The sequence below is a fragment of the Balaenoptera physalus genome, assembly GCF_965194825.1.
Source record: "Balaenoptera physalus genome assembly, chromosome: 16".
Taxonomy (NCBI): Eukaryota; Metazoa; Chordata; class Mammalia; order Artiodactyla; family Balaenopteridae; genus Balaenoptera; species Balaenoptera physalus.
Genome location: NC_138898.1, coordinates 47,743,161 through 47,758,156, shown reverse-complemented (window position 1 = coordinate 47,758,156; position 14,996 = coordinate 47,743,161). Strand labels below are relative to the sequence as shown.

At 38.8% G+C, this 14,996-nt stretch overlaps 1 protein-coding gene across 1 annotated transcript in view; it reads left to right on the top strand.

The window, feature by feature from the left end:
* KIZ (kizuna centrosomal protein) overlaps positions 1-14,996 on the top strand; it is a 108,896-nt gene that overhangs the window by 29,667 nt on the left and 64,233 nt on the right. Inside the window, exons 5-6 of the mRNA XM_082431744.1 lie at positions 13,679-14,324; positions 14,705-14,996. The exon at positions 14,705-14,996 is cut by the window's right edge and continues 24 nt beyond it. Of these exons, the coding sequence (XP_082287870.1) occupies positions 13,679-14,324; positions 14,705-14,996 (938 nt within the window). The remainder of the gene's footprint in view (positions 1-13,678; positions 14,325-14,704) is intronic.

Here is a 14,996-nt window from a genome sequence, read left to right as displayed (position 1 = left end):
TAATTCTTCTTTAAATGTCTGGTAGAGTTCACCAGTGAAGCCTTCTAGTCCTGGGCTTTTCTTTGTGGGAAGTTTTTTGATTACTAATTCAATTGCTTAACTTGTTTTAGGCCTATTCAGATTTTCTGTTTCTTCTTGGGTGAGTTTTGGTAGCTGTGTCTTTCTAAGAATTTGTCCAATTTGTCTAGGTTGTCTAATTTGTTGGCAAACAATTATTCATAGTATTCCCTTACATTTTTTATATCTGTAAGGTTGGTAACAAAGTACCAATTTCATTTCTGATTTTAGTAATTTGTCTTCTTTCCTTGGTCAGTCTAGCTAAAGGTATGTCAATCTGTGAATCTTTTCAATGAATCAACATTTGGTTTTGTCAGTTGTCTCCAGCTTTTCTATGCTCTAATTCATTTATTTCTGCTCTAATCTTATTATTACCTTCCTTTTGCTTGCTTTGGATTTAATTTGCTCTTCTTTTTCTACTTTCTTAGCATGGAAGGTTAGGTTATTAATTTGAGTTCTTTCTTCTTTCTAATAAGCTTTTCCAGCTCTGAATTTCCTTCTAAATATTTCTTCCCATAGGCTTTAGGATCTTGTGTTTTCCTTTTCATTTATCTCAAACTGTTTTCTAATTTCCCTGGTCATTTCTTCTTTGACCCATTAATTATTTAGGAGTTTCTTATTTAATTTCTACATATTTGTGAATTTGCCAGATTTCCTTCTTTTATTGATTTCTAATTTCATTCTGTTGTCATCAGAGAACTTTCTTTTAATCCATTTAAATTTATTGAGACTTGATTTATGGCCTAACATATGGGTCTATCTTGCAGAATGTTCCATGTACATTTAAGAAGAATATATATTCTGTGTATTCTACTGTTGGTAGGTGGAGTCTTCTTTATATGTCTGTTAGGTCTAGTTGGTTTATAGTTGGTTCAAGTCCTCTGTTTCCTTATTGATCTTCTATTTAGTTACTTTATCCACTATTGAATGTAGAGTATTTAAGTCTCCAACTATTATTGTTGGGTTTTGCTTCAGATAGGACTTTGTTGTTAGATATACTTACATGTTTCTAATTGTTATATCTTTTTCACAGATTGACCCTTTTATCATTGTAAAATGTTCTGTGTCTAGTAACAGTTTTGAGTCTTAAAATCTATTGTGTCTGATTTTAGCATAGCCACTTCTGCTTTCTTTTGGTACTGTTTGCATAGTATATTTTTTTTCCATGGGGCTCTCTTGATATATCTTTTCCCTTCCCTATGCCCCTATGCTTTCAACCTGTTTGTGTCTTTGAATCTAAAATGAGTCTCATTAGACAGCGTATAGTTGGATCATTTTTTTAAATCCATTCTGTCAGTCTCTGGCTTTAATTATAGTACTTAATCCATTTAAAATTAATGTAATTACTAAAAAGGTAGGATTTGCAGCTGCCATTTTGCTCTTTGTTTTCTATATACTGTAAGTTCCCTACATACGAACCTTCAAGTTTTGAACTTTCAAAGATGCAAACGTGTGTTCCATCAGCGTCAGGCATGAGTGAAGTTGCAGCTTGCCCTCCGTCTCCTATTGCTGACGATCCTTCAGCTCTACCATCTCCCACCTCCTCTCCCTCTTCCAGTCAGTAACTCTTCTTGCCTTTTCACTCGATGCCAGCCCCTGTATGCCAGCTGTTGTACTGTACTACTGTACTTTTCAAGGTACTGCACTGTAAGATTAAAAATGTTTTCTTGTTTTCTCCTGTATGATTTAAAAGACAAGACTATAGTTACATGAAAAATATATATTTATGCTTTTATATGTACCAACATAGTTAAATACGTATTTACCAGTGTAGTTACCCTAACTAGTGCTATTTATTTCTTAATGCAGACTTGAGTTACTGTGTAGTGTCCTTTCATTTCAGCCTGAAGGACTCCTTGTAGTATTCCATATAGGGAAGGTATGGTTTTGACAAATTCCGTTTCTGTTTAGTGAGGAGCGCCTTAATTTCACCTTTTTTTTGGCAGTGCTGCACGGCATGTGGGATCTTAGTTCCCCGACCAGTGCCCCCTGCAGTGGAAGTGCAGAGTCTTAACCACTGGACCACCAGGGGAGTTCCTCTCGTTCATTTTTTTTTTTTTAACTTTTTTTTGGGTTTTTTTTTTCAATTTTTACTTATTTATTTATTTATTTTTATGGCTGTGTTGGGTCTTTGTTTCTGTGCGAGGGCTTTCTCTAGTTGCGGCAAGTGGGGGCCACTCTTCATCGCGGTGCGCGGGCCTCTCATTATCGCGGCCTCTCTTGTTGCGGAGCACAGGCTCCAGACGCGCAGGCTCAGTAATTACGGCTCACGGGCCCAGTTGCTCCGCGGCATGTGGGATCTTCCCAGACCAGGGCTCGAACCCGTGTCCCCTGCATTGGCAGGCAGATTCTCAACCACTGCCCCACCAGGGAAGTCCCCTCTCATTCATTTTTGAAGGAACATTTTGGTGGCTATAGAATTCTTGACTGGGGCTTCCCTGGTGGCACAGTGGTTGAGAATCTGCCTGCCAATGCAGGGGACACGGGTTCGAGCCCTGGTCTGGGAAGATCCCACATGCCACGGAGCAACTAGGCCCGTGAGCCACAATTACTGAGCCTGCGCGTCTGGAGCCTGTGCTCGCCAACAAGAGAGGCCGCGATAGTGAGAGGCCCGCGCACCGTGATGAAGAGTGGCCCCCGCTTGCCGCAACTGGAGAAAGCCCTCGCACAGAAACGAAGACCCGACACAGCCATAAATAAATAAATAAATAAATAAAAATTAAAAAAAAAAAAAAGAATTCTTGACTGATAGTCTCTTTCTTTCAGTGCTTTGATTGTGTTATCTTACTGCCTACTGGCCTCCACAGTTTCTGATGATAAGTCACCTGTTACTCTTATTGAGGATCCCTTTTATGTGAGGAGTCACTTCTCTGTTTTTGCTTTCAAGATTCTCTTTTTTTGGCTTTCAGTAGTTGGATTATGATATGTCTAGGTGAGGATCTCTTTGAATTTATTACACTTGGACTTTGTTGAGCTTCTTGGATGTGTAAATTAATGTTTTTCATTACATTTGGGGAGATTTCACTATTATTTCTTCAAAATTATAGTGTCTTTCTTTTTCTTCTTCTGAGACTTTCATTATGCATATGTTGGTATGCTTAGTGGTATCCCACAGGTCTCTGAGGTTCTGTTCATTGCTCTTCATTATTTTTTCTTTCCTTTCCTCAGTCTAGATAATCATAATTGACCTGTATTTAAGTATGTTGATTCTTTCTTCTGCCTGTTCATATCTGCTGCTGAGCCCCTCTAGTGAATTTTTCATTCTGGTGACTATACTTTTCAACTGCAGAATTTCTGTTTGGTTCTGTTTTTTAAATAATTTCTATCTCTTTATTAATCATCTCTATTTGGACATTTTTCCCATACTTTCCCTTAGTTCTTTTAGACATGATTTCCTTTAGTTCTTTGAACATGTTTAAAATAGCTAATTTAAAGCCTTTGTCTAGTAAGTCCAACATTTGGGCTTCCTCAGGGATAATTTCTTTAATTTTTATTTAAAAAAATTTTTTTAGAATTGAAGTATAGTTGATTTACAGTATTGTGTTAATTTCTACTGTACAGCAAAGTGATTCAGTTCTACATATATACATTCTTTTTTATATTCTTTTCCATTATGGTTTATCACAGGATATTGAATATAGTTCCCTGTGCTATAAGTAGGTCCTTGTTGTTTATCCATTCTATATATACTAGTTTGCATCTGCTAATCCCAAACTCCCACTCCATCCCAAACCCACCTTCCCTCCGCCTTTGCAACCACAAGTCTATTCTCTATATCTGTGAGTCTGTTCCTGTTTCATAGGTAGTTTCATTTGTGTCATATTTTAGATTTCACATATAAGTGAGACTGTGGTATTTGTCTTTGTCTGATTTACTTTACTTAGTATGATAATTTCTAGGTTCATCCATGTTGCTACAAATGGCATTATTTTGTTGTTTTTTTACGGCTGAGTAGTATTCCATTGTATATATATACCACATACTCTTTACCCATTCATCTGTCAGTGGACATTTAGATGGTTTGGCTATTGTGAACAGTGCTGCTATGAACACAGGGGTGCATGTGTCGTTTTGAATTATAGTTTTATCTAGATATATGCCCAGGAGTGGGATTGATGGATCATATGGTAATTCTATTTTTAATTTTCTGAGGAACCTCCATACTGTTTTCCATAGTGGCTACACCAACTTACCTTCCCACCAACAGTGTAGGAGGGTTCCCTTTTCTCCACACCCTCTCCAGCATTTGTTATTTGTAGACTTTTTTTTTTTTTTTAAAGCTTTATTTTCTTTTTTTTTTTTTTAATAAATTTATTTATTCATTTATTTATTTATTTATATTTGGCTGTGTTGGGTCTTCGTTTCTGTGCGAGGGCTTTCTCCAGTTGCGGCGAGCGGGGGCCTCTCTTCGTCGCGGTGCGCGGGCCTCTCACTGTCGTGGCCTCTCCCATTGCGGAGCACAAGCTCCAGACACGCAAGCTCAGTAGTTGTGGCTCACGGGCTTGGTTGCTCCGCGGCATGTGGGATCTTCCCAGACCAGGGCTCGAACCCGTGTCCCCTGCATTGGCAGGCAGATTCTTAACCACTGCGCCACCAGGGAAGCCCTATTTGTAGACTTTTTAATGATGGCCATTCTGACTGGTGTGAAGTGGTACCTCACTGTAGTTTTGATTTGCATTTCTCTAATAATTAGCGATATTGAGCATCTTTTCATATGCCTATTGGCCATTGGTATTTCTTCTTTGGAAAAAAGTCTATTTAGGTCTTCTGCCCATTTTTCAATAGGGTTGTTTGGTTTTTTGTTGTTAAGTTGTATGAGCTGTTTGTATATTTTGGAAATTAAGTCCTTGTCAGTCGCATCATTTGCAAATATTTTCTCCCATTCCATAGGTTGTCTTTTCATTTTGTTTATGGTTTCCTTTGCTGTGCAAAAGCTTGTTAGTTTGATTAGGTCCCATTTGTTTATTTTTGTTTTTATTTCTATTGCCTGAGGAGAGTGACCTAAGAAGACATTTGTAGGATTTATGTCAGAGAATGTTTTGCCTATGTTCTCTTCTAGGAGTTTTATGGTGTCATGTCTTATGTTTAAGTCTTTAAGCCATGTTGAGTTTATTTTTGTGTATGGTGTGAGAGTGTGTTCTAACTTCATTGATTTACATGCGGCTGTCCAACTTTTCCAACACCACTTGCTTTTTCCCAGTGTGTATTCTTGCCTCCTGTGTTGAAGATTAATTGACTGTAGGTGTGTGGGTTTATTTCTAGGCTCTCTATTCTGTTAGATTGATCCATGTGTCTGTTTTTGTGCCAATACCAGGCCATTTTGATTACCGTAGCTTTGTAGCATTGTCTGAAGTCTGGGAGGGTTATGTCTCCTGCTTTGTTCTTTTTCCTCAGGATTTCAGGGATAGTTTCTATTGACTGCTTTTTTTCCTCCTGTGTATGGATCATACCTTCTTGTTTCTCTTAACATCTCATAATTTTTTGTTAACTTTTGGACATTTTAAATAATAAAATGAACGTCAGATTTACCCCTTCCTAGAGTTTATTGTTTTTGTTTGCTTGCTTAGTGATTTTCTGAATTGTGTAAAGTCTGTATTTTGCGTCATGTGTGGTCACTGAAGTTTCTGTTCAGTTAGCTTAGTAACCAGCTAATGATTAGACAGAGCTTTCTTCAAATGCCTGAAACCTGTAATTCTCACAGTCTTTGCCAAGGGGCTTTGGCAGTCATCCAGGCAGTTTACAGCTCCACCTTAGCCTTCATGTCAGTGCTCGCCCAGAGCTTACCTTGAAAGGTAAGCCTGAGGTGACAGCTTAGGCCCTTCTCAGGACTTTTCTATTTTTTTTTTTTTTAACATCTTTATTGGAGTATAATTGTTTTACCATGTTGTGTTAGTTTCTGCTGTATAACAAAGTGAATCAGCTATATGTACACATATATCCCCATATCCCCTCCCTCTTGTGTCTCCCTCCCAACCTCCCTATCCCACCCCTCTGGGTGGTCACAAAGCACCGAGCTGATCTCCCTGTGCTATGCAGCTGCTTCCCACTAGCTATCTATTTTACATTTGGTAGTGTATATATGTCCATGCCACTCTCTCACTTCGTCCCAGCTTACCCTTCCCCCTCCCCATGTCCTCAAGTTCATTCTCTACATCTGCATCTTTATTCCTCTCCTGCCCCTAGGTTCATCAGAACCATTTTTTTATTTTTATTTTTTGGATTCCATATATATGTGTTAGCATACGGTATTTGTTTTTCTCTTTCTGACTTACTTCACTCCGTATGACAGACTCTAGGTCCATCCACCTCACTACAAATAACTCAATTTTGTTTCTTTTTATGGCTGAGTAATATTCCATTGTATATATGTACCACATCTTCTTTATCCATTCATCTGTCGATGGACATTTAGGTTGCTTCCATGTCCTGGCTATTGTATATAGTACTGCAATGAACATTGTGGTACATGACTCTTTTTGAATTATGGTTTTCTCAGGGTATATGCCCAGTAGTGGGATTGCTGGGTCATATGGTAGTTCTATTTTTAGTTTCTTAAGGAACCTCCATATTGTTCTCCATAGTGGCTGCATCAATTTACATTCCCACCAACCCTGCAAGAGGGTTCCCTTTTCTCCACGCCCTCTCCAACATTTATTGTTTGTAGATGTTTTGATGATGGCCATTCTGACTGGTGTGAGGTGATACCTCATTGTAGTTTTGATTTGCAGTTCTCTAATGATTAGTGATGTTGAGCATCCTTTCATGTGTTTGTTGGCAATCTGTATATCTTCTTTGGAGAAATGTCTGTTTAGGTCTTCTGCCCATTTTTGGATTGGGTTGTTTGTTTTTTTGATATTGAGCTGCATGAGCTCTTTATATATTTTGGAGATTAATCCTTTGTCCATTGATTCGTTTGCAAATATTTTCTCCCATTCTGAGGGTTGTCATTTCGTCTTGTTTATGGTTTCCTTTGCTGTGCAAAAGCTTTTAAGTTTCATTAGGTCCCATTTGTTTATTTTTGTTTTTATTTCCATTTCTCTAGGAGGTGGCTCAGAAAGGATCTTGCTGTGATTTATGTCATAGAGTGTTCTGCCTATGTTTTCCTCTAAGAGTTTTATAATGTCTAGCCTTGCATTTAGGGCTTTAATCCATTTTGAGTTTATTTTTGTGTATGGTATTAGGGGGTGTTGTAACTTCATTCTTTTACATGTAGCTGTCCTGTTTTCCCAGCACCACTTATTGAAGAGGCTGTCTTTTCTCCATTGTATATTCTGGCCTCCTTTATCAAAGATAAGGTGACCATATGTGCGTGGGTTTATCTCTGGGCTTTCTATCCTGTTCCGTTGATCTATATTTCTGTTTTTGTGCCAGTACCATACGGCCTTGATTACTGTAGCTTTGTAGTATAGTCTGAAGTCAGGGAACCTGAGTGCTCCTGCTCTGTTTTTCTTTCTCAGGATCGCTTTGGCTATTTGTGGTCTTTTGTGTTTCCATACAAATTGTGAAAGTTTTTGTTCTAGTTCTGTGAAAAATGGTAGTTTGATAGGGATTGCCTTGAATCTGTAGATTGCTTTGTGTAGTATAGTCATTTTCACAATGTTGATTCTTCCAATCCATGAACATGGTATATCTGTCTATCTGTTTGTATCATCTTTAATTTCTTTCATCACTGTCTTATAGTGTATACAGGTCTTTTGTGTATACAGGTCTTTTGTCTCCTTAGGTAGGTTTATTCCTAGGTATTTTATTCTTTTTGTTGCAGTGGTAAATGAGAGTGTTTCCTTAATTTCTCTTTCAGATATTTCAGATATCATTTCTGTCAGATATCGTTAGTGTGTAGGAATGCAAGAGATTTCTGTGCATTAATTTTGTATCCTGCTACTTTACCAAATTCATTGATTAGCTCTAGTAGTTTTCTGGTAGCACCTTAGCATCTTTAGGATTCTCTATGTATAGTATCATATCATCTGCAAACAGTGACAGTTTTACTTTTTCTTTTCCAATTTGGATTCCTTTTATTTCTTTTTCTTTGATTGCTGTGGCTAAAACTTCCAAAATTATGTTGAATAATAGTGGTGAATGTGGGCAACCTTGTCTTGTTTCTGATCTTAGTGAAAATGGTTTCAGTTTTTCACCATTGAGAACGATGTTGGCTGTGGGTTTGTCATATATGGCCTTTATTATGTTGAGGTACGTTCCCTCTATGCCTACTTTCTGGAGAGCTTTTATCATAAATGGGTGTTGAATTTTGTTGAAAGCTTTTTCTGCATCTATTGAGATTATCATATGGTTTTTATCCTTCAATTTGTTAATATGGTGTATATACATTGATTGATTTGCATATATTGAAGAATCCTTGCCGTTCCTGGGATAAACCCCACTTGATCATGGTGTATGATCTTTTTAATGTGCTGTTGGATTCTGTTTGCTAGTGTTTTGTTGAGGATTTTTGCATCTGTGTTCATCAGTGATATTGGCCTGTAGTTTTCTTTTTTTGTGACATATTCGTTTGGTTTTGGTATCAGGGAGATGGTGGCCTCATAGAATGAGTTTGGGAGTGTTCCTCCCTCTTCTATATTTTGGAAGAGTTTGAGAAGGATTTAGCTCTTCTCTAAATGTTTGATAGAATTCGCCTGTGAAGCCATCTGGTCCTGGGCTTTTGTTTGTTGGAAGATTTTTAATCACAGTTTCAGTTTCAGTGTTTGTGATTGGTCTGTTTATATTTTCTATTTCTTCCTGGTTCAGTCTCGGAAGGTTGTGCTTTTCTAAGAGTTTGTCCATTTCTTCCAGGTTGTCCATTTTTTTGGTGTATAGTTGCTTGTAGTAATCTCTAATGATCTTTTGTATTTCTTCAGTGTCAGTTGTTACTTCTCCTTTTTCATTTCTAACTGTTGATTTGAGTCTTCTCCCTTTTTTTCTTGATGAGTCTGGCCTATGGTTTATCAATTTTGTTTATCTTCTCAAAGAACCAGCTTTTAGTTTTGTTGATCTTTGCTCTTGTTTCCTTCATTTCCTTTTCATTTATTTCTGATCTGATCTTTATGATTTCTTTCCTTCTGCTAACTTTGGGGGTTTTTTTGGTTCTTCTCTCTCTAACTGCTTTAGGTGTAAGGTTAGGTTGTTTGTTTGAGATGTTTCTTGTTTCTTGAGGTAGGATTGTATTGCTATAAACTTCCCTCTTAGAACTGCTTTTGCTGCATCCCATAGGTTTTGGGTTGTCGTGTTTTCATTGTCATTTGTTTCTAGGTATTTTTTGATTTCCTCTTTGATTTCTTCAGTGAGCTCTTGGTTATTTAGTCGTATATTGTTTAGCCTTCATGTGTTTGTGGGTTTTTTTACAGTTTTTTTCCTGTAATTGATATCTAGTCATAGCATTGTGGTCGGAAAAGATACTTGACACAATTTCAATATTCTTAAATTTACCAAGGCTTGATTTGTGACCCAAGATATGATCTATCCTGGAGAATGTTCCATGAGCATTTGAGAAGAAAGTGTATTCTGTTGTTTTGGGATGGAATGTCCTATAAATATCAATTAAGTCTATCTTGTTTAATGTATCATTTAAAGCTTGTGTTTCCTTATTTATTTTCATTTTGGATGATCTGTCCATTGGTGAAAGTGGGGTGTTAAAGTCCCCTACTATTATTGTGTTACTGTCGATTTCCCCTTTTATGGCTGTTAGCATTTACCTTATGTATTGAGGTGCTCCTATGTTGGGTGCATAAATATTTACAATTGTTATATCTTCTTCTTGGATTGATCCCTTGATTATTATGTAGTGTCCTTCTTTGTCTCTTGTAATAGTCTTTATTTAAAAGTCTGTTTTGTCTGATAAGAGAATTGCTACTGCAGCCTTCTTTTGATTTCCATTTGCATGAAATATCTTTCTCCATCCCCTCACTTTCAGTCTGTATGTGCCCTAGGTCTGAAGTGGGTCTCTTGCAGACAGCATATATATGGGTCTTGTTTCTGTATCCATTCAGCCAGTCTATGTCTTTTGGTTGAAGCATTTAATCCATTTACATTTAAGGTAATTATCGATATGTATGTTCCTATTACCATTTTCTTAATTGTTTTGGGTTTGTTATTGTAGGTTTTTTCCTTCTCTTGTGTTTCCTGCCTAGAGTAGTTCCTTTAGCATTTGTTGTAAAGCTGGTTTGGTGGTGCTGAATTCTCTTAACTTTTGCTTGTCTGTAAAGCTTTTAATTTCTCCATCAAATCTGAATGAGATCCTTGCTGGGTAGAGTAATCTTGGTTGTAGGTTTTTCCCTTTCATCGCTTTATATATGTCCTGCCACTCCCTTCTGGCTTGCAAAGTTTCTGCTGAAAGATCAGCTGTTAACCTTATGGGGATTCCCTTGTGTGTTATTTGTTGCTTTTCCCTTGCTGCTTTTAATATTTTTTCTTTTTACTTAATTTTTGATAGTTTGATTAATATGTGTCTTGGTGTGTTTCTCCTTGGATTTATCCTGTATGGGACTCTATGTGCTTCTTGTAATTGATTGACTATTTCCTTTCCCATATTAGGGAAGTTTTCAACAATAATCTGTTCAAATATTTTCTCATTCCCTTTCTTTTTCTCTTCTTCTTCTGAGACCCCTATAATTTGAATGTTGGTGTGTGTAATGTCCCAGAGGTCTCTGAGACTGTCCTCAATTCTTTTCATTCTTTTTTCTTTATTCTGCTCTGTGGTAGTTATTGCCACTATTTTATCTTCCAGGTCACTTATCCGTTCTTGTGCCTCAGTTATTCTGTTGTTGATTTCTTATAGAGAATTTTTAATTTCATTTATTGTGTTGTTCATCATTGTTTGTTTTCTCTTTCGTTCTTCTGTGTCCTTGTTAAACGTTTCTTGTATTTTCTCCATTGTATTTCCAAGATTTTGGATCATCTTTACTATCATTACTCTGAATCGTTTTTCAGGTAGACTGTCTATTTCCTCTTCATTTGTTTGGTCTGGTGGAGTTTTTACCTTGCTCCTTCATCTGCTGTATACTTCTCTGTCTTCTCATTTTGCTTAACTTACTGTGTTTGGGGTCTCCTTTTCTCAGGCTGCGGGTTCATAGTTCCTGTTGTTTTTGGTGTCTGTCCCCAGTGGCTAAGGTTGGTTCAGTAGGTTGTGTAGGCTTCCTGGTGGAGGAGACTTGTGCCTGTGTTCTGGTGGATGAGGCTGATTCTTATATTTTTGGTGGGCAGGACCGCATCTGATGGTGTGGTTTGGGGTATCTGTGAACTTTTTATGATTTTAGGCAGCCTCTCTGCTAATGGGTGGGGTTGTGTTCCTGTCTTGCTAGTTGTTTGGCATGGGGTGTCCAGCACTGGAGCTTGCTGGTCGTTAAGTGGAGCTGGGTCTTAGCGTTGAGACGGAGATCTCTGGGAGAGCTCTCACCGATTGATACTACGTGGGGCTGGGAAGTCTCTGGTGGTCCAGTGTCCTAAACTTGGCTCTCCCACCTCAGAGGCTCAGGCCTGACACCCGGCTGGAGCACCAAGACCCTGTCAGCCACATGGATGCTGTTCATAAAAAGTTCATTAAGTAAGTCAGACAAAGACAAATATCGTATGATGTCACTTTTATGTGGAATCTCAATGACCTGGATGCCGGAGGCCCATGGTTCTGGAGTCGTCCTCAGGAGTCTCGCACACGCCACGTATCAAGCAAACCTCAATCTTCTTGGACGCCTGACCCCCACAAAACTCCAAGTGACAGTGAGGTGGGGCATCTCGCAGGAGCATGGTCAGGTGGCGGGAAACTGGGTCCGGCGCCGAAGTCGTGCTGGTGCGGAACTGCCACGGCCGGAGCCGGACAGCCCGGGCAGTGAACTGCGCATGCACAGGCCGCAAATCTCTCTCCTTCCAGAACCAACGCCCCCTCAGGACTTCTATTGAGCATGCCCACAGTCTAGGTTTCCAGGAATATGCTGGAGCTTTTCAAAGCCTCCTGTGGACAGCTCATTCACCAGCTTTTCCTTTTAAGTTATCTTAGTTAGCCTATTGTTTGCCCAGCTGTTATCCACTGCCTTAGGCAGCCTTGATGTTAAACATTTTGCCTCTGCTTATTTTTGACAAATAACCTCCGGTGAAAGGCTGTTCGCGCTGTGTGAGCTCCAAGTCAGGTCAAATAAAGACAGTCTTGTGAGGATGGTCTTCCAGGGAGCTACTAGACAGGTCAAATAATGTCAGTTCTCTGGGAATGGAGCTTTGAAAGAGTTCCAATCCTTTTCCACTCCTTTCAGTGTCTATAAGGGTGCTGGTTTACAGGCTGTGATTACAGGCTGCTGATTTTCAAGGTTACTGCAGACTGGAGGAGGGGGAAATGGGAATAGGGCAAGTTAAAACACCGTGAAGTGCTGCTGTTCTTATCAAGATTCAGTTACTTTTCTTGAATAAATGTTCCTCAGATTGCTGCAAGCCTTTAGTTAATTTCCAGAGTTCTGAAAAGTTATTCTGAAGATGTTTTCCACTGTTATTGTTTCTTTAACAGAGCAGAGAATTTTGAGAGGTCCTTATTCCGCCATTTCTCTGACATCCCTTTTCATTTGTTTTTGCTTCAAAGTTGTTTGTTTTATCTTTAGAAATAGAAGAGACAGTATGTTTGAAGAGAAGTAAGACCTAGATTCTGTTTCAGCTATGTGAATGACATTTTCTCTGAAAATTTTGGCCTCAGTTTTTCCATCTGCAGAGGAGGGGTGCAGATGCATCTCCCCATCAACCTATAGTGCTCTGTGGACTAAATGCTATTATGTATGTGGAGATGCTTTGGTCCCTTTGGAAGAAAAACACTTAACTTCTTCAAGGCTTTATGATTGTTACTTCCAGTTCTGCTTCCCATTGTGTGTCCTTGATCAAGCCGCTGAACCAGTTGCTTCTGTTTCTCTTTCCCATCCACCCTCGTCCCCTCCTCTCTCTCTTTTTAAGGAAGAGACAATGCTCATTCTCCCCATAGACATGCCAATGAATTTAAATTGCTTTAAATGTCTTTAAAATTACTTGAAGTTGTTCAGAAAAAAACTGCTATTATTTTCAGTTTGACAGGAAATTAGATTATTTTGCACATATGCAGTATGTTTTAATGCAGTCTTGAATATGTGATTATTGCAAGTTTTTAAATATTACACACACTACTAGAAATAGAGTTTTGAAACCCCCAATAGTCCTTTATATGCCCCCGTTTTTTTTTGTTCAAGTACCTCTTTAGCTTCATCAAATCCACTTCTCTGTGGAAAGTGGTTGGAACTCAAAGTTTATTTTTTTAATTGTGGTAAAGTATACATAACAGAAAATTTACCATTTTAACCATGTTTGAGTGTACAGTTCAGTGGCATTAAATACATTCACATAGCTGTACAATGCAACGTATGTATCTCTTTTTGAAAAATACAGATTCCATAGTTCCCTGACAATATTTGCTTTGTGAACCAGTATTGTTATTACAATTAAATAGTGTGGACTGTACTGTTTTTTGGTCATTCATTTTGTAGGAAGCCATGAGTTTTATAGAACATGGTAGGTGTTGCTTTCATTGGTCCTGCTTCCTGACCTAATTTCATTTCTGAAAACAACCTAAATAATCATTGTTCATATACAGCCTGTTTAATTTTCATGTCTTTTGGTGCTGCAGGTTGTAATGCCAACAGAAATTAACTCAGGGACCGCAGCGTCAAGAGGATTGTATCAACCAGCAACAATCTTTATGGGCCGCCAAATGTCAGCCGTCTCAGGCGTTGGAGATTTCAGTACAGAGCAGAAATCTCCCCAACCCACAAAGAACTCTTCAATTCCCGACCCACATTCACACCAACAGACAGCCCGGAGCAGTAATGTGACAGACAGCTATGTAGTACAAACTCATAGTGACACACAGTGCTTAAATAAGTCTGACAGAATAGATGGAAAGACATCTCTTCAGATGGGTGAGAAAACGCCAGTCACAGCCAGCGCATTGTCTGAGGAGGAACAAACTCATTGCTTGGAGATAGGAAGCAACGCACGTCAGGGCAAGAGTAATTTATCTGAAGGCAGAAAGTCTGCCGAACTCCATTCCCCATTACAGGAGAGATTAAGTCCAGAGAACAGAACCACTGATTTAAAGTGTGACAGTTCCAGCAGATCAGAGGGATCAGAGGGAGAAATATTGACACAGGAGCATATTGAAGTCGAGGAAGAAAGAGCCAGACCTCCAATCTCTCCGCCGTCAGGCTCAGAATACAGTGCATCTGAAAACGAGCGTTCTCAAGAGAAGCATCCTGCCTGGGAAGCTTCCTCAGGTGGGGTGAGAGGCTGAAATGGTTTGCTGATTTTTGTTGGTATTTAGTTTTTTGGGTGGTGATGGTCTTATGTAAGAATACAAAATACTGTCTAATTGTATCTGTCAAAAAACAAAGTAGTGACTTTGCCAACAAATTCCATTCTAATGAGTTCTTAACTATGTACATGGAAATATTTTTGCAAGCAAATTCTCTGATTTTTAAACCCACTGTGATATTTTTAAAATATTTTTCATGGGTCTTAAAATACTGTAGTTCGCTGTGGATTGTTTCTACACGTCTCTAACGGATGAGCAGCTCTGCTCTGGGAGGTAGGACGTCTTACCCCTTGCTGCTGCCTGAAATCAGTGATCAGTAATCTGTTCATGTCCCCGTTACAGATCATCCTCCTCGCCGGGACCCAGAGACACGGGAGCCCTGCAGAAAAATGTGGGAAGAGCAGGAGGTGGAGAGTGAGAGCAGCAGCAGTGACCTCACAGTTTCTGTAAGTGAAGAGGATCTGATTTTAAGGAGTCCAGAACCACAGACAAATCCAGGTGACACGGTGGAGGAAGAAGATGGAATAGAGGCCTTAAATTTAATTCACTCCAAGCAAGAAAGAGATGCCCCGTCCACTGAAAAACATAATTGTATTTTGCAAACCCTAAGCTCTCCAGATTCAAAAAAGGAATC